Genomic DNA, 18,842 nt, shown 5'->3' with positions numbered 1-18,842 from the left:
TTCTCTAAGGAAGCGCATTTCCTGCCTCCCCGGGCCAGGCTGGATGAGCCGGAGCTCCCATAGCTGACGGTCAGACCCCAGCCTCCATCTGTATCCACAGGCCGGGACCGCTGCCGCTGCCACCACCATCCACAAAAGCCCTGCAGCCTCTCCCCGCTTAAGGCTGGGCCAGCAACCCCCCGGCCTGGCCCCGCGCTCCCGTGCCCGCTTCTCCTGACCCCTCAGCCGCCACCTCAGAAGGCTGGAGCAGGGACGCCGTCGCTCCAGCTGCCTGCTGCCCTTGGGTCCCCGCGAGAGCCCACGCCGGCCCCCGCGCCCGTCCGCAGCCCTGCCCCTGGACACCGGATAAGGCCCCGCACGCAGACCCCCGGAAGGACAGCATGGACTGCGGCGCGCTCTGCCAGGCCGTTGGCCTGCTGCTGGTTGTGTGCAGCCTCGGCCCCACAAGTAGGTGTCCAGGGACCCGGGGAGGGGGTGACTGGGCCCCCAGGGCACAAACCAGGCCCCGAGTGTTCCCGGCCTCCTCCCTCTGTCCCGACTCCTGCCCAGTGGAGCTGTCCTGGGGTCAGGGGGTGGTTCTGGACCGCCCGAGACAGATGTCACAGGGTGACCAAACATCCCGGTTTGGCAGGATGAACTTTCCATCCTAAACGACTCGGGCAAACAGGGATGAGTTATTTACCTTAACTGGCCTCCAGCTACGTCCAGTTTCTCCCCAGGAAGCCCAGGTCCTAGAGTGCTGTTCAGCCCTTGTCGAGTCCCCTGCCCTCTCTGGGCCTTGAGTTACTCATCTGAGGCATGGGTGGGACGGGAGGGTGCACGGTCTCAGAGTCAGAACCTGGGCTCTGGGTTCAGATCTCACGTTGTGTTTCCTCGTGGTGTGATCTTGGGGGACTGCCTTCGGGCCGCTGAGCCGAGCAGAGGATGGTAAGAGAAGCCCCCTCGGGGAAAGTCAGTGGCAAGCTGGTTTCTGTTTGTTGTGGTTTTATGATTGCATTCCTCCTCCTTCACCTTCCACGGGGCCTGTGAGCGGCTCCCGGAACCCTTCCGACTGGGTGCTCCCTCCGCTTACACCCAAGAAGTGTGCGGAATGGGGGCACAGCCCAGACTAGGGGTTCAGCCTGGGGGCTTCTCCAGGTGGTCATGGCCTCTGCGACCTTCTGAAATGACTAGATGAGAGTTAGCGAGGAGTCAGGGACCCTGGCCCCTCATGCCACTCTCCCTGGGCCTCTCTGTGCCCTGCCCCTCATTTATTTGAAGCCCCCAGATAGCCCAGTGGACACCCCCTCACCTCGGGCACATCCAGGACCTCCTTAAGGGATAGGGTGGGGGGTGAGAATGGGAACAGAAGCAACGATGATCGCCCCCTCCCTCCCCTACCCTGTCATTATTGTTATTTAGTCGCTCAGTCGTATCCAACTCTTTGCGACCACATGGACTATAGCCCGCCAGGCTCCTCTGTCCACGGGATTTCTCCAGGCAAGAGTACTGGAGTGGATTGCCATTTCCTTCTCCAGGGGATCTTCCCCAGTCAGGGATCGAACCAGAGTCTCTTTCTGTCTCTTGCTTTGCAGGCAGGTTCTTTATCACTGAGCCATCAGGGAAGCCCCTAACTCCAGCCAAGGCATGTTAAGGTCCCTAGTCCTGGGTCTCTAAGCTCTTCCCACTGCTTCACTGACAATACAGGAAACTGAGTCTCAGACATTAAGTGAACCAGCAGGGTTTCGCCCCAGGCCTGTGGCTCCTTTGAGCACTTGCTCCTGATCAGGCAGTGATATGGCAGCCACTCTCCATAAGCTCCCAGTTATCTTCCAAGACGGCTGCCTCTATCACCCCATTTTACAGGAGGGGAAGTGGAGGCTCTGACCTGCTGAGTTCCACACAGTTCTGACAGAAGCTGTACCTGAACTCCACAATAGGCCCCCAGCCATCTTGCCTTTCTCCAGCCTCCCCCACTTTCTAGTTTGATAACACTCTTCTTCCTCTAGGTCATCAGAGAAAGACCCTCGCAGCTCTTTAGGGTCGGGTTTTATAGGATGGAAGGCAGTGGTATGCTGGCAAATAGTCAACAGTGGTTTGGGAGAGGTGGGTGGGGGCGGGGGGTTGTTAATGTTTGTTAATATCCATGGTGTCAATGTTCCCACCCAGCTGATTTCAAGCTATCAGCTCAGCAGACTTGGAGTTGGGGCGGCTGCGCCATAATAAAGCTTTATCTACTATTTCCACCACCCAGATATGACAGACGTAGATAACCTTAAGAACACAGATAATACAAGGGGAATAAAATAATTAGGGGTTTATGACTTTCGATACAATAGTATACATTTGATATATATTACACATAAAATATGTGATTTATTTAATGATAAGCTTATAAAATTTAATTTTTAATTATGGCTATGTTTAAGAGCCAGTTGGAAAAACTCCTGATAACATATTAATCTGCTCCTGCTGGCAGGTGCTGGCACCCCAGCGGTCAAAATAGGACCAAAACAGGTCCCCGGATGAATCCAGCCTTCTGGGAACACAACCTGGCAGAATCTTTCAAAACCCGAACTTGTGTAACATCCTTGCCTTCAGAAGTCAGCCCCAAGGGCTTACTTGCCCGACTCAGTAAGGATGTATGGTCCATAGGTGCCTGTAACAAAAGCCAGGCAGTGTCCACCAGCCTGGACTCCATGACATGGCTGACTACGCACTGGAATCTCACATAGCAGTTACCAAGAAAAAGCTATTCCCAGATCTACACTGTTGTGGACATCCGTCTGGGACACACTGTCAGATGCTCCTACAGTACTGACTCCAGTTCTATAAAGTAGCAGAAACACACACTGTGAGCTTCCCAAGTGGCTCAGCCAGTAAAAAAAACTGCCGGCCAATGCAGGAGACACAGGAGACTCGGGTTTGGTTCCTGGGTCGGAAGATCCCCTGGAGAAGGCAATGGCAACCCACTCCAGTATTCTTGCCTGGGAAATCCCAAGGACAGAGGAGCCTGGCGGGCTGCAGTCTGTGGGGTCCCAGAGTCAGACGTGACCAAGCGCATATGTGACGTACCGTATGCACGAAGAAAACCCCAACGTCACTGCTTTTTAGCACCAGGTTCCTCTAGACGATCTTCACTTTCTAAAACACACTTCCCTGTCATGTTGGAATTTCTTTTAAGAGCAAATATGTATAGATTTTTTAAAAGCAATTTAACCATATATTCACTCGAGTCCGCTCCTTAAAGAAAATAGATGAGAGTGGGGGAAATGACCTCCCAGCTCCTTCTATTAATTTGGGCCTTGTTAGCATGCTGATGTCTTTCTTACTGGCTATTGTCTAGCTTTTTAAGGTAATTTCAATGCAAGTGGATCAAATCTGGAAATCTTATGCACCCTTTTTATGTCCCAGAAGTTTTCTATGTGGTCGTGTGGACTCCATGATCATTCCACTGTGGTTCTAGAATATTCTCTCCCTTAAACGTGCCATCCCATCATTTCCCTAATGAATCCTTTGTTGTTGAATACTTAGGTGGTTTCCCCTTGGGGACCAGTTATAAATACCACTTCCAAGCACGTTTTTGGTACATGCATCTTTTCCTGTATTTTGGAGTATTTCACTTGGATAGAGTCCCAGAAGTGGAGGTGCTGGGGTTCGTGGCCCGTGCTGGGTGGCTGGAATCAAACAGTGTTTCCTAAGTGTGGGTAAGTGCTTACTGAAAGACAGGGTAGAGGTGTGACTTGGAGTCCCCTGTGCTGCTGGCCACCTGTGTGAGAGTCTCCCCAGCCCTGACCCCTGAGAAGGGGCTAGGGATGCAGGACACAGCCTACAGATATCCATCCCTAGAGTGCATTCGGGGCAGCCTCTCGTTTGCCGGGAGGAAAGGTAGGTTGGAGCAGGAGCTGTGTGAACCAGGAGACAGGGGTTCCCTGAGACAGTGAGGGCAGGACCATTAATTGAGGTTCTCACTTCGGCCAGATAGTTGGTAACACTAAGCCCCAGAGGGAGAGAAAGAATCGATCTCAATTTCTCATGGGCACCACTAGGTCAGTGCTGGGCCCTCGGAGGACAAGCCTGGTCTATTTATTTGCTCAAGGGCCTAGTGAGGAATCAGGGTGAGCAGGAGGGACCACCTCTTCTGCGTCTCCAATGTGTCAGGCTGCCTTTTGTCTCTATACCCAGACTACAGATGAGGAAATCAAGGCTCAGGACTAGTGACAGATCCAAGCTGTCTACTGAACTCAGCTTCTTTTCCTTGTACCATGGGTGGCCTGGGTGGCTGTGGGAGGCTTGGAACACTGATCGCCCTGGTTCTGGGGCCCCTTCTTCTAGCTCCAGCCCCAGCTTTGGGGCATCAGCTCTGGAGGCTAAAGAGGACTCTCATCCAGGGCCAAACTGACTTTAATACCTGTGACAAAGGTGGAGATGAAGGCCAGACCACTGCTCTAGGCCTGTTATGTGTACTATCAGACTTAACCTGCACAAAAGCCCGATGAAGCAGGCTCTCCTATTAGCCCCATTTCACAGCTGAGAAGACTGGGGTTCTGGCAGGTGAAGGAATTTGCCTGAGTAACATAGCTCAGAAATGAGTAACGGGGCTTGAGCCCGGGACCTAACCATACACCATAGTGCCTTGGGGAAGACAGTGAGGCTCTCTCTGTTGCCAAATCGTCTTACCCCACACATTAGGTTTCTTTCCTGCACCTGTAATGGGTCTCCTACCTAGAGCACAACTGGATGGGTTCTGATGAGATTTTCCCAACAGGGTTTTGAAGGATGAATAGGAGTTGAATAGAAGTGTTCAGGGAGAGGGCACAGAAAGGGCAAGGAATAAGGTATGTTTGATGGAAACGTTCACATTTCCCTCCAACGGACATAAATAACTGACAGCGGTTTCTAGTTCCTGGGCAGGAATCCTGTTTAGCACCATGCTTGTGTCAATTTACCAATGTTTCCACCAACTCACCAAGGAAGGTATTTTAACTATGACCACTCCATTTTACAAATAATAGCACTGAGGCATGGAAAGGAAGCTGGAAAGGAGCAGAATCAGGATCTGAAACTTCAACATCTCTCAATCCCTACACTTTATGTTTTAATTTTTTTTTTAGTTGCAACATGTGGGATCTTTAATTGTGGCATGGGAACTCTTAATTGCGGCAGGTGAGATCTAGTTCCCTGACCAAGGATCAAACCTGGGCCCCCTGCACTGGGGTTTCAGAGTCTTAGCCGCTGGACCACCAGGGAAGTCCTGGATCCTGGCACTTTTTAACTCCACTCCAGGTTGTGGAGGGTGGCCTTAACCCAGAGACACCAGCAGCCCAGGACAGATTGGGGAAAGGAATGCTGAGGTCTTGCTGGTGGCCAGGCCCAGGGAGCAGTGGTTGGGCTGGACGCAGGGAAATCTTTGAGGCCATGGTTGGATCCTGAAAGGAGCAAAGGTTGACTGGGTGACTGAAGAAGAGAAAAAGCAGAAAAGACCTCTGTCAAAGAGGACCTGCCCTGATTTCATAGAATGACCACAGCCTCTGTGTCCAGAACACTTACTGCATACCAGGATCTGTACGCGGGTTACCTCATGCAGCTAACACAGCCTGTGCAGCGGGTGCTGGGTGCTACAGCTGGATGGTCTGGGCTCCAGTATGAACCCTGCCACTTAACAGCTGGGTGCCCTCAGGCAAATTCTTGCTGTGGTTGTTCAGCTGCTCGGTCATGTCCAACTCTTTGCAACCCCAAGGACTGCAGCACGCCAGGCTTCCCTGTCCTTCACTGTCTCCTGGAGTTTGCTCAAATTCATGTTCATTGAGTTGGTGATGCCATCCAACCATCTCGTCCTCTGTCACCCTCTTCTGTTTGCCCTCAATCTTTCCAGCATCAGGATCTTTTCCAAATTCTTGACTCTCCCTAATCTTTGGTCTCCCCATGTGTCAAATGGTCATAATAACAGTCCCCATCTTGTAGGACTGCTGCACGCATCAAATGAATGAACTCAAGAAAAGCCTCTAAATAGTCCCTGATGCCCAGGAAACATGATGGTGGCTGTCTTGCAAAGGGGAAAGCTGAGGCTCAGAGAAGTTAGGCTCTTGTTCACGGTGACCAGCTGTCCAAGAGGCAGAGCTGGGATTTTGCTCATACCCTCTGGCTCCAGGGCTGGTTTTGCTTGACTGTTATCCTCTCGGCCTCCCTAGGTGCTGGGGGTGGCCATTTGGAAAGCCCCCGAGGTGGCTCTGTGCTTGTGGGTGGGGCAGGAGAGGGAGCAGACAGGGCTGGAGAGGTGGCTCCCCAGTGCTGGGTCTCTCACTCACCCGGTCACCCAGGCCCCCAGCGGCGCCTCCTCCAACCCAGGTCCCAGGAGTTTCCCTTGGTGCCAGGGGATTGTTTTCAGCTTTGTCTGGGCCCGCCTCCGGCTCCGGGAGACAGGCCCCGGGCGTCACACTCCCTCCTGTCTCCCCATTCTCGTCTGCGGGGTGGGGGCGGCCAGGACTCGAAAAGGCCCCAAAATAAATGGACCTCTTATCTGATCTCCCAGCCTGGCCCGTTATCTGATCATTACATAATGGCCAGGCCTGTGGCCTCTCCCGCTGACGGCATGGAGGAGGTGGCCCCAGGCGGCCCCAGCGATCCGGGAGGAACTGGGGTTCCTGGAAGTCTGGGGAGGGGGCAGGGAAAGTCTGAAGGAAGGAGGAAGGCCCTGGGCTAATCTGCGGACCAGACCCCAGACTGAGAGCGGAGAGGTAGGTCCGAGCCTGGCCCAGTCAGCTGTGTGTGCTGTGTGACTCTGGACATCCTGCATGTCTGGACTGTAGTCTCCCATCTGTACAGGAGGAAAAGCAACAGCCAGGAAGCCTGTGCTCACTGACAGGGTCAGGGGGAAGGTGGGGAGCACTGAGGGGCTCGGTGGGTCCCCAAGTAGGGGGGACAGCAGCAAAAGGTACCAGCCCTTGAGTCTAGTTGAGCCTGAAACACCAGTGACCTCCCTCTCTGAAGCCCCGCGCCTGCAAGCTGTCCTGTCCCACCACTTCACCACCCACCTGGGACCAGCTGTTCTTCAATGGCCAAAGTCAATCAAACAATTAAAATCAAAAGAAAGACCTCTGCGGTCCAGTGGTTAAGACTCTGTGTTTCCATCGTAGGGAGGGCAGGTCCGATCCCTGGCTGGGGAGCTAAGATCCTACAGGCTGTGCGGTGGGGCCAAAAAGCAAAAACAGCAACAAACAGCCATACGCCTTGTCTCACGGAGTCCTCTCAGTCACCTCTATGGTTTTGTGGATTCTGTTCTTGCGTCCTTTTACCAATGAGGACACCGAAGCCCAAAGTGAAGTAGTTCATCAAAGACACATAGGCTAGTAAGTGTTGGGCCTCCTCAGACACAAACCCAGGTCAGCCTGGTTCCAGGGACCTTGGCTTTCAAATGCCCTATTCCACAGGCACTTTGGGGTCCCTGGCACACAGGACAGGGCCAGGGTGAGGACTTCTAAGCCGAATGTTCTTGTCCTGAACTTATCCTTCCCAAGTGGTTGCTGGCGGGTGGTGTGTTGGGGGGGCAGCCATCTTATGTCCTTCTCTGACCTCTGGGGGTCCTGAGCCAACCAGTGGAAAGTTGGGCAAGGAGACCGGGTTAAGCCAAAGCCAGACCAATAGCCTGGGATTCGGAAGAAGCCTCCCTCCCCCCGATCCTCTGGACTGGCGTCGGCTGGACGTGCGGCCAGGCCCTCCGCGCCCATCTTTGATCTCCAAGAAAACAGGAAGTGAGCGCGACAAGATGGAGACACAAACTTCCAAACAGTCTCCCCTTCTCTGTCCTCCTTCCCTCCTCCGGAGCGCCCCCCCTTCCCCGGCACATTCCTTCGGACGAGGTGTAGGGGCCTCATTTCCTCTTCCTCCTCTGCTGGGTCGGGGTGAAATTCCATTCCCTTCCCTCAGGACCTGCGTTTCCGGGCAGCAGGCTCTGCGGCCTACTCCGGCCCTGCCCTCTGAACCTGGGCTCGCTCTCTCCGCTGAGGCCAGGAGACTCTCAAGCCTCCTTGAGGCTCACGAGGGGAAGTTTTGCCTCCTGATCTTTTGGAGCGAACCAGCCCGGAGGCTTGGGTGCGTGTACACGTGGGCCCTGCCTCACATGTTAGCGTTGCTACATGTAGCAAATAAAAATAAAGGATGCCCAGTGAAATTTTAATTCCAGATAAACACTGAAACTTTTTAGTCTAAGTAAATCCTGTGCAATGTTTGGGATATGCTTATACTTTAAATACGTATTCATTTATTCAAATTTGGACGTCCTGCATTTTATCTGTTGACCCTATACCTACTAGCGCTGTGACCTCAGGTAAGAGATTTTTCATTTCTGAGGCTCAGTTTCTTCATCTGTGGAATGAATATTATGATATCTACCTTGGGTTGGGAAAATCCCCTGGCGGAGGAAATGACACCCCTCTCCAGTATTCTTGCCCGGAAAATTCCATGGGCAGAGGAGCCTGGCGGGCTACATGGGGTCGCAATGAGTCAGACACGACGGAGTGACCAAGCACGCACACACACACACAGACACACACACACACACACACACACACACACACACACACACACCCCTTGTAAAGTAGCTGTGAGGATGTAATGAAGACCTTAAACAGGGCCAAGCATCCAGTAGGCATTCAGAAAGTGGGAGCAGCTGTCACCACCTTGTTCTTAACTGGTTCTTAACTTGTCCCTCTCTCGCCCTGTGATTTCCCACAGGTCTTGCAGAAACAGTCTACTGTGACCTACAGCCTGTGGACTCCAAGGTGACATACGCAATGAGCCAGGTTTCTGAGGGCTGTGTGGCTCAGATCCCCGATGCCGCCCTAGAAGTCCACGTGCTCTTCTTGACATTCCTAGGGGTGAGTGCCCAATGGCAGGGTTGGGTGGGGACCCAGAGGATGGTCCAGGGTCAATGAGATGAGGACTCAGTCCCTGGGGTAGTGGGCTGAGTCCTCACCAGGCCTTCTGCCAGGATAGTGACATGGGCATCTCACAGGGCCTGTCAGCAGAGCCATTTCTGGAGGTAATCTTCTTGTGGCCTCTGAAACCGTTAGGTCGCCCTGCACTTGTGCAGTGATAAGACGGTGCCCAGACCACCAATATCGGGGGGGAGTGGCCTGCTCCCCACCACGCTGCCTGCCACAAGGACTGTGGGCCTTGATAATCCCCAAACTGCACAAGACCCAGGTGGGAAGGGCTGGGTTTGGCCAGCAGAGGAGCGGAAAAAAGCCAGGCGAGCGGTTGTTCATGCACCGCTGGTGATGGGGAGCTCACTTCTTCTTAATGGATACGGCTTTGCTCCAGGCAGCCTTGACCTTGAAAAAGTGCTTCCTTCCCTGGAATGTTGCTCATCAAACCCCTGTGACCGGGTCAGGGTCTGGAAACCGATGACATCACCTCCAAGACTCTCCTCCCCTTACCAAGAAGACCCGCCATGAGTTTGTCTAGGTCCCTCCTGATACTAATAACACGTTTATTGAGCACTTACTGTGTGCTAGGTACTGTGCTAGGCCTACTAAGTGCCGGGAACAGAATTAAGCTCCTTACATGTATTAAGCCTCTCGAGGGCCCGTCTGTCAGGGCTCTGTCTCCCCATTTTTCAGAGGAGGGACCTGTGCCAGGCCGAGAAAAGTGAAGCAATATGTCTGAGGTCAGAGTTCACTAGATCCCCGGAGACTCCAAACCAGGCTGTCCCCTGGATTCCTCAGTGGATCTCAGTGTTCAGGGGGCACCTGGCCCTCCTGGGCTGGTATCCACACCTGGCCCATGCAGCCTCAGGTCTTGATAGCGATTTAGTGGTATCAGCTCGGGGTGAACTTGTGGTCCCTGAAACTGTTAGGCTACCCTGCATTTGTGCAGTGATAAGATGGTGCCCAGACCACCAATATCGGGGGGCCCTGCTCCCCACCACCCTGCTTGCCATGAGGACTGTGGGCCTTGATAATCCCCAAGCTCCAGATAGAGCCAAACACATGTTATGTGGTTTCGATAGCCATTGTAATTTTTTTTTTCAAATTTGGTAATGATAGGGAAAATGAGATTGCCCTCCGCAAGTTCATTTTGTTTGTTTGGATGTTCAGGTCTTGGAGCCTCACCTGGGTGGCTGGGACGCCCCCAGTCCCAATCACTCAGCAGCGGGCCAGAGTCAGAGAAGGCTCCTAGCCAAGCACCCAGGCCCATGGGAGACATGTGCAGACAGACAGCCAGGACCCAGATGACTGGAGCTTTCTCAGGGAGCACAGGGCTGCTCTGGGGTTAGGCAGGGCTTCCTGGAGATTGCAAGAACGCTAAGGGTGGCCAGAGCTCACAGAGTGAAGGAGGCCGTGTGGCTGAACAGAAGACACAGTGAGTGCGCAGAGTGAATGCACAGGCAGGGAGGCGGGCCTCGTTTGGGGTCAGCATCACATGGCTTGCTATAGCGTGAGCATGCATTTCTCCTCGGGGCACAGCTGGGGAGGTTGACAAGGCCCCATTGCCACAGCAAGCGGCCTGGTCTTTATCCTGTGAACAGTGACAGTTGTTGGAGGATTTTTAGGTGCATGACAAGATGCTGCTGTAACCTGTCACCCTAAACTCATGACGACAGAATCTCCTTGTCACCTTCTGCCTCTACCAGAGAACTCAGTCCATGGAATGTCCAGCTTTTAATTCAAGGAGCCAGGCTGTAGGCTCCAGGACTGCTGAGCCTGTTTGTTTGAGGGGGTGATGGAAAGAGCTGGGGTTTGGGAGATGGGGGCCCCAGTTCTGCATCCATCACTGGCCAGCATCTCATATCGCACTGGGCAGGCAGGGGGCTCCTTCTCTCCAGGCTCCGATAGACACACATTTCTTGGGCTCAGGGACTCACCAAAGAATCACGGAGTAGTCGAATCTGGCCCAGGGCCTGATGTGCACCAGTGACTGTGTATACAAATGAATGAATGAATGAATGTATTGCTATGTGACCTGGAAGGTCAAGAACATGGGCTCTGAAGCAAGACTGACTTTGCACTGAACCTCATCCCTTATAGGGGCATGACCTTGGGCCACGTCTCCAAGCCTTGGTTTTCCATGGGAAATATGGGGCTGATGACCATAACTACCTCACAAGGAGGCTGTGAGAATCCAGGGGGGCAATGCAGGCATCATATTGAGCATGGTTCTGCCCAAAGCCGCTACTTAACTTACAGTAGCTGTGTCTGTCATTATAGCATCTCCTCTGCGGGGCCTATGTCTCTCATGTCAATACTCTCATTTGGCCCGACATGCTACAATGTACCGAGCATCTTCACGTCACTCAACTAATTGGATCCGCACAGGCAACTGCTACCAGGTGGCTGAAGCAGGGACTATGAACGCACTTGCAGAGGGGCAGCTGAGGTCTAGCCTCCTGGAGCTGGATGCTCGTGGCTCTCTTGCCCCAAGAGAGCCCACGGTCCCATCGGACCTACTGCAGTAACACGGAAAGAACTGTGGTTTCCCTGGGGGGCACTTTCCTCGGCAGGCAGGTGCCAAGAAGGGGATCTCCAGTCCAACAGTTTCCCACAACCAGTCCTCGCCAGGTGCCTGCTCTGTGTCCAGCCTGTGTTGGGCATTGATGGTGCAGAGGCAATGCAGCTCTGGCCACGGCCCTGGAGGTGCTCGCAGGAGAGGCAGAGGTGGGCCTCGGCAAGCCCTGGTGCTGAGTCATGGACTTGGCAGTGGAGGGAAGGGGGTGCCAGGGGCTGTGGGCCCCAGGAGGATGATCACCGAATGTGGAAGGAAGGGGCAGTAGGGAAATGACTCCCAGTGTCGAGCCAGACAGAGGGGCGTCAAGGGCATTCCAGGCAAAGGGCATTGCCTGAGCAAAGGCCTAGAGGCAAGAAATACGAGCTGGCAGCGGTGGCGTGGGTGGCGGCTGTCTCAGCAACCAGCCCAATCCCTCCCGACCTATGGCTGCCTTCTGCAAACCCTGGCACAGAGAAACAGTTTCCTGTCCATCCCCGCGTGGCCTCTGAATCCTCAGATTTCCTGTGGGTGGGCGGCACATGAGCTGTGGCGGCCAAGAGCCTCGGGAAAGAGAGATTCAGGGTGTGTGTGTATGGTGCGTGTGTGTGTATGTTCGGGACATTTGCAGACAGATGAGGGGGCCGCTGGGCAGGGGCTCTGTCTCACTGGGTCCCCAAAGGGCAGGCCGGAGCCTGGATTCCGGGAGGGGGCCCGGGGTCACATCCTGACCCGTGGAGACAGGAAACCGGCCTTGTGTCTCAGCGGTTCCCGTCAGGCCGACTGCACTGATCTGCTATCCTCCTAACAAACCTCAGGCAGCCAGGGCACAGCCAAGACAGCTGCTGATTCACCCCACTTCTGGGCAAACTCAGAGAGCTGACACCGCCTCACCACCCCCAAGCAGGCGGAACTCACAGGGCTCTGGTGCTGATTGCGTCCTGCCAGAGGGGCAGACGAGGTTGCTCAGGCAGAGGGAGGGCAGGGGGCCCCGGGTTCCTCTAGGCCACCTTGTGAAGGGCTGTGGAAGGCAGTGCAGCCCTCAGACTTAGGCAAGGGGGCCCCTGCCTGGGACCTACAATGTGTAGCCCCTCTCTGGCCCTTTTCCAGTTGCACCCCTCTGCCATCCCTCCCCAGCCCCTGCCCTGTGTACCCAGGACTCCAGAACTCCCTGCCCAAATGCACTGAGCCTCCTCCCAGGGTTGGATGGGGCTCCTTCTTGCCCTTCCCTCTAGAGGGGACACTGTATGGCTGGGGTTAGCTCCCCCAGATCTGAGGGCTGCATGCGGTTACTAGAGTGGCATCTATGGTGCAGAGAGCAAGCAGACCTGGCCTGTGCTGGAGCCACTCCTGGAGGAGGCAGAGTGGGTGTCAGCAGTCCCGGCACTGAGTGATGCACTCAGCAATGGCAGGGAGGTTATTGGGGGCTGCGGGGTGAGCATGGCAGAGCTTGACCCTCCAGGATGGTTGTCCACATGTGTCCATGTGAAGAGAAGAGGGGTGGGTTGGGGCCAGGGGCTGTCATATGTGTTCTCGTCCCAGGCCTTGCAGATATTAGGGACAGGCTTAGGAAGGGCATGGACTTGGGGCCAGACAGACTGGGCAGGGACTGCGTCTGCATCTCAGTGCTATATCCCCAGTGTTCAACTCAGGGGCAGTCCCAGAATTGGAAGGATGAGTAAATAGATGGATAGATGGATGGATGGTTGGATGGGTGGATGGATGGTTGGATGGGTGGATGGATGGATGGGTGGATGGATGGATGGATGGATGGATGGATGGATGGTTGGTTGGATTGGTGGATGTAGTGGATGGTTGGATTGGTGGGTCAATATTGGAAGGAAGGGGAAATGTAACTGTGTATAAGCATTTGCTGATTGGCCACCTCCATGAGGTTAGCAGTGTTACTGGTTGTTTGGGGGTGTCAGTCTTGTTCTCCGCCAAGCTCCTGGAGGACAGAGTTGTGCCTTCTTTCCTGTCTCCCATTAACAGCATAGCAGCCGTGGGCCAGGCCCAGTGCTATTCTCCCCGACAGACAAAGAAACTGGGGAAGTAGAAATGACATGGGTTGATCAGGAACCCTCAGCTGGGGAGAGTGGCGTGCCTCTCGTGGGGGTTCTGGAAGCCCACTCTGTAGCCACCTGGCTGGAGACTGACTCCCAGATGCCAAACACTGGGAGCCCCAAGGAGGCAGACGGAATCAAAGAGCCATATAATACTGAGCCTACACAGATGGGGAGACTGAGGCCCAGAGAGGGGCTATTGCAGGGAGGCCTGACTGGTCCCAATTCAGCCAACAACTGCCCAGCCCACATGCCCACCTCCTCAGCCCCTAAACTGTGGCCCTTCTCTGGATGAGTGAGCAGGGAGGGAATGGCAGGTCGAGAAAGCCAATCACTGCCATGTGTTTGGCTGGATGTTGGACCACCCGCTTTGCAGGCAGAATGTCACTGAATACTCACAAATCTATGAAGTAGGCATATCATTCAGTCCATTTTCCAGATCAGGAAGCTGAGGCCCAGAGACAGGAAGTAACTGCCCAGGGTCACAGGCTAATGACTGAGCCCAGGTTTGACTTCAGGTCCGTCTGGCTTTGACGCCCTTCGCCTGCTACGCTGCCTGTAAGTCTGACTCCACTGGGGTGAGCAAAGGGACGGCCGGCTCCAATCTGGCCGGCTCCAGTCTGGCCCTAGGAGGGTGGGGGCTGCACGCAGGCCCGAGGCTCCACTCCTAGAAGAATTGCTGGAAGCGACTTTCTATAAGTGGCTACTAGCGCTCAGGGCCTCCCCACTGAAATCCCCCTTCCCGCCACTGACTGCTGGGCCGACAATGGCAACTGTGGGCCAGAGGCACAAAAATAGAAACGTGGTCTCCCGCCCACTGGCTCAGGGAAGGGGCCTGGCAGGCCCCGGCCGGCCCAGGTTGCAGAGCTGGGGGCAAGGGCGTGACTGGCCTGCCCACCTCAGCTGGGCTCCCAGAATTCCCAGGATGCCATGGGGAAGGCTGGGAGCTTGGGATAGGGGACAAGGCAGGCCCCTTTCTTTACCTTTGGGCTTGGGGCTGGGAGGAAAGAGGGAAGTCTGCGTGTGAGTGACTGTGTTGATGAGTCAGGGCCACGGGATGGAAGTGTTTGCTATGGAAACCCTGGCTGGGTTTTTCTGGTAACCAGCTGGCCTTTGAGCTCGAGCCGGGAGCTCCGAGACCCCTGGAAGCCCAGCTCTCCAGCCTCCCTGACTTTCGACAGGGCTCATTTGCTGTGTGGCCCTGGCCCCTGCCTGCCTCTCTTTGGGCCTCAACCCACACTCATCCTCCCTCCCCACCCCTAACTCTACAGGGAGGGACTTAGTGACAAGGGAGTGGAGGGATTGGTATGTGAGCCCTGGGAGCAGAGCTGAGTGTCATGGCGAAGTTCCAGTCTCCTAACCCCCTCACCCTCAGCATGACCCGACGCTGACCTCTGCTTCTCTTCTTTAACTTCCTTTATCCAGAGCCTCGCTTGGTTTCGGTTTCCACTCTGTCCTATCCCTGTTTCGCAGATGGGGAAACTAAGGCGCAATCAGGGACAGTTACTGCGGGGTGGCAACAGGCATGGATGGTCACAGGGCTCTTTCCTCCCACCTCGGGGGCTGTGCTCTCAGTTTGTGGGTGTCCACCGAAGGGCAGAGGTGGGATTATTCTCCTTGTCCGCAGCAGCCGTGGCACCTCATAACCATAGGACCCATCTATTCGCCATGCATGGGCCGTGAGGTTCACTCCTCTGGGGGAGGACAGACAGGTGGGGCTGGACAGTGATGAACTGTGGGGCAGTCTGGGGAGTGGCAGGGTTGAGAGGGAGGACACGGTCCAGGCGAGCTGCCCAGGGGTCCAGGCACCCACTCTGGCACCATGCTGACAGGTACTGGGTGTCTGACTTCACCACTCACTTTGGCAGGGGCCCTCCCTGTGCCCAGCTGCTACATCTGTGGAATGGGAGAATACCTGACCCCGCTTCGATAAGAGCGTGTGCAACACACACACAGCATAGGGCTGAGCACGCGTTAGACTGAACCCTGTGAAAGTACTGATATTTGGTTGTCGTATTTTAATAACTTTATTGTGAAAACATCTGCCCACTTAAAGTGTACGGTTGAGGTGTTTTGATCATATACACAGAGCTGTGAAATCATATTTGATGGTTCAAGCTAATAATACATAGGCAATTAGGTAATGAAGCTGGGGTGGGTCCATTCTTGAAGATTCAGACAAGGCAGCAATGCCTGGGCCTTTCCTGACAACACCAAGGTGGGTCTCCCTTCACTTCAGTTAATTTCAAGAACTGATCACAATCCTGGAACAAAATGTCAGCTCTGACATTTGGAGTGGTATTTCTTATTTTGCCAAAATATGATATTGAATCCAATATTTAATCCATAAAGTGTCTAGAATGTACACTAGTTTTTAAAATTGATGACACAAGATATTTCAAAACCCCAAAGTTATAAACCCATTGGAAAACAGAAATTAATAAAAAATGTGAACTTACACAAACATAAATTCAAGATACATCACTCTACTATAAACTAGCGTAAAAGTGATCATTCAAAAATAAGCAACCTAATAGCTCACTAAAATGAAAAAAATATTTATGAAACATTGAAAATGAAATATTATTTGCTTTTATTTTGTTTCAAAGAGCAAACTTACAGAGCATGATCACGGTGTCATTATTAGGTAGTGGAAATATTTCTGTGCAGATTTTTCCAGCTGAAACACTCTGGCTGTCTGACATTAGTTGGGGAAATGGCCAGGAGATAATTAGAAGTTAAATCTAAAAACTTTCCACTGATGGCTCCATCTTGAAATATCCGTCTCCTTTTTGTTAAGTTTAAGGAGATATGGCGGGCGGTGGGGGGTGTTCAGCTTTTTGTCTCTTTGGAGAGAGACTGCCAGCTTTTGTGAACAGCTGGAGTTTGTGTGTCAGTCAAATGTTTCCATCTGTCTTTGTCCTTATAAGTCCAAGGCAGGGCTTCCGACACTTGCACCTGTCTCAGTTTCAGGAGTCATCTGTTCATGCTCCATTGGTTCAGAAAGTCTTTGAGCACAGCGGGGGTTCTTCTTTCTTTCTTTCTGGCTGTGCTGGGTCTTCACTGTGGCATGCAGGCTTCCTCTTGTTGCGGTGCGTGGACTTGTCTAGTTGTGGCTAGTGGGCTTAGTTGCCCCAAAGCATGTGGGATCTTAGTTTCTCCAACAAGAGATCGAACCCATGTCCTCTGCATTGGAAGGTGGATTCTTAACCACTGGACCACCAGGGAAGGCCCAAAGAAGTCTATTCTTGCAATAGAAACTTTGCCTTGTGGATTGCTGTGTTCTTTTTCTTTCTGGGAATAAAGAGGTATAGAAAAACATGATGGGGCAGGATAGTAGTTGAGAGTAGAGGCCTGCCTAGGTCTAGATCTTAGTTCCATACTTACATGCTGTGTGTGGTCATGGACAAATGGCTTCACCTCTCTGTGCCCTGTTTCTTCATCTGTAAGGGAGAATAACAATGGTACCTTCCTCTTAGGGTTGTTGTAAGATTAAATGAGTCAATGTGTAAAGCACTTAGAACAGTCCAAGCACTTAGGAAGCACTGTATAAATGTTAGGTATTAGTTGTTATTATTGTTGTTATGAAAGCATTCTAAATACATACACCATGATCAATTAAATTTTTTAATGCAGTCAGTATCTCTTGAGACAGAAATGATTTCAACTTCACTCAAAATAATGATATTACTCGACAAAACATGAGTATTTAGTACTTTAAAATAGTAAGGCAAATAGGAATACTGCAATTGGGGAGCAGAATTTGATGCCTCAACACTGCTGCACTGGAACAGAGAAAGGGCACACGGTGCGCTCTTAAGTCACACAGGCTGGTTCACAGCAGGTGTTTAATGGAAATAATAAACCTCAACTGACTACCAAATAAAGTTCAGGCTCATTGCATTTATTTATTTTAAAATATTTATTTATTTGGCTGCCTCAGGTCTTAGTCGTATCATGTGAACTCTTAGTTTCAGCATGTGGAATATAGTGCCCTGACCAGGGATTGAACCCAGGCTTCCTGCATTGGAGGCATGGAGTCTTAGCCACTGGACCACTAGGGAAGTCCCAGGCACTTTATTTTAAATATAGCAGTGTGTACATGTCAATTTCAAACTCCCAATCTACCCCTTCCTCTGATCATTAAAAAAAAAAAAGTCTCCTTGGATTTGCTGAGACTCATCTTTCATTTGTTTAGCAAATATTTTCTGGGTACTTGCCTGAGGACCAGGCACTGTGCCGGGCTCTGGAAGACAGGAGTGGACAAGCTGGGCAGGGAGAATGAAATGGAAGTTGACAGTAAATGAGTCAACGCTGCTGACCTGGGTGGCACACAGCCTTTGCAGCCTGACTGATCTGTGTATGTGTCTCTCCCGTTGCCCCCATCCCAGGACATGTCAATGCTGGAGCTGACTCTCCAGACATCCAAGCAAGGTGGCATCTGGCCCCGAGAGGTGCTGCTGATTCTCAGTGTGAACAAATCCATCTTCCTGAAATTGCAGGCACCAGGAATCCCACTCCAGCTGGCCTACGTGAGTGTGTTACCTCCAACCGCAGCCTCAGGCACGGGCTTTGGGAGGCCCCTGCTGTCCACCTCTGCTGGCCAGGGTCCCCTGCTCCTCTTTTTCATTCTGACATTACTCACCAGGGCCCTTCCTGGTGAACCCCATGGGGCCCTGCCAGAGAGAACACAAAGGGCAATAGAACCTGGGGAAAAGAACACAAACCCAGAGGTGGGAATCAAACGTAGGAGGTGATATATGTGCGTGCGTACATGCTCAGTCGTAGCCGTGTCCAACTCTTTGTGACCCCATGAACTATAGCCAGCCAGGCTCCTTTGTCCATGGAATTTTCCAGGCAAGAATGCTGTAGTGGGTTGCTATTTCCTCCTCCAGGGGACCCTCCTGACTCAGGGATCAAACCTGCGTCTCCTGCGCTGGCAGGCAGATTCCTTACCACTGAGCCACCTGGGAAGCGCTCAGGTTGATGCACAAATTGGCCAAGTCCAACCCTCTCTCATAGCCTCAGTTTTCCCATCTGTCCAGTGAGAGAACTGGACTCACTGATATTCCTCCATAAAATAACCTTGTCACTGTCTTTGAAAAAGTTTACAAGAGGTAAATGTAAAAATATTCAAGCACAGACGAAAAAAGGCCAGAAAGAAACCTAACAATGTGTTAACAGTAGTTCTGGCTGGGGAGAGGGATGAGGGACAGAGATCTGCTTTGTTCTTTCCACTGTACTGAATTTGCAAGATTTGCTATAATTTACACGGCCTAAATTGGAGAAAAATTATTTTTTAAAAAATTCAAATTTTAA

At 52.7% G+C, this 18,842-nt stretch overlaps 1 protein-coding gene across 1 annotated transcript in view; it reads left to right on the top strand.

Moving 5' to 3' along the window:
* Window positions 1-18,842, top strand: part of ENG (endoglin) — a 30,609-nt gene continuing 11,767 nt past the window's right edge. Inside the window, exons 1-3 of the mRNA XM_018055826.1 lie at window positions 1-447; window positions 8,713-8,855; window positions 17,915-18,055. Of these exons, the coding sequence (XP_017911315.1) occupies window positions 381-447; window positions 8,713-8,855; window positions 17,915-18,055 (351 nt within the window). The 5' untranslated portion in view covers window positions 1-380. The remainder of the gene's footprint in view (window positions 448-8,712; window positions 8,856-17,914; window positions 18,056-18,842) is intronic.

The sequence above is a fragment of the Capra hircus genome, chromosome 11 (genome assembly GCF_001704415.2).
Source record: "Capra hircus breed San Clemente chromosome 11, ASM170441v1, whole genome shotgun sequence".
NCBI lineage: Eukaryota > Metazoa > Chordata > Mammalia > Artiodactyla > Bovidae > Capra > Capra hircus.
The sequence above is the reverse complement of the archived record's forward strand: the minus strand, read 5'-3'. Positions and strand labels throughout refer to the sequence as shown.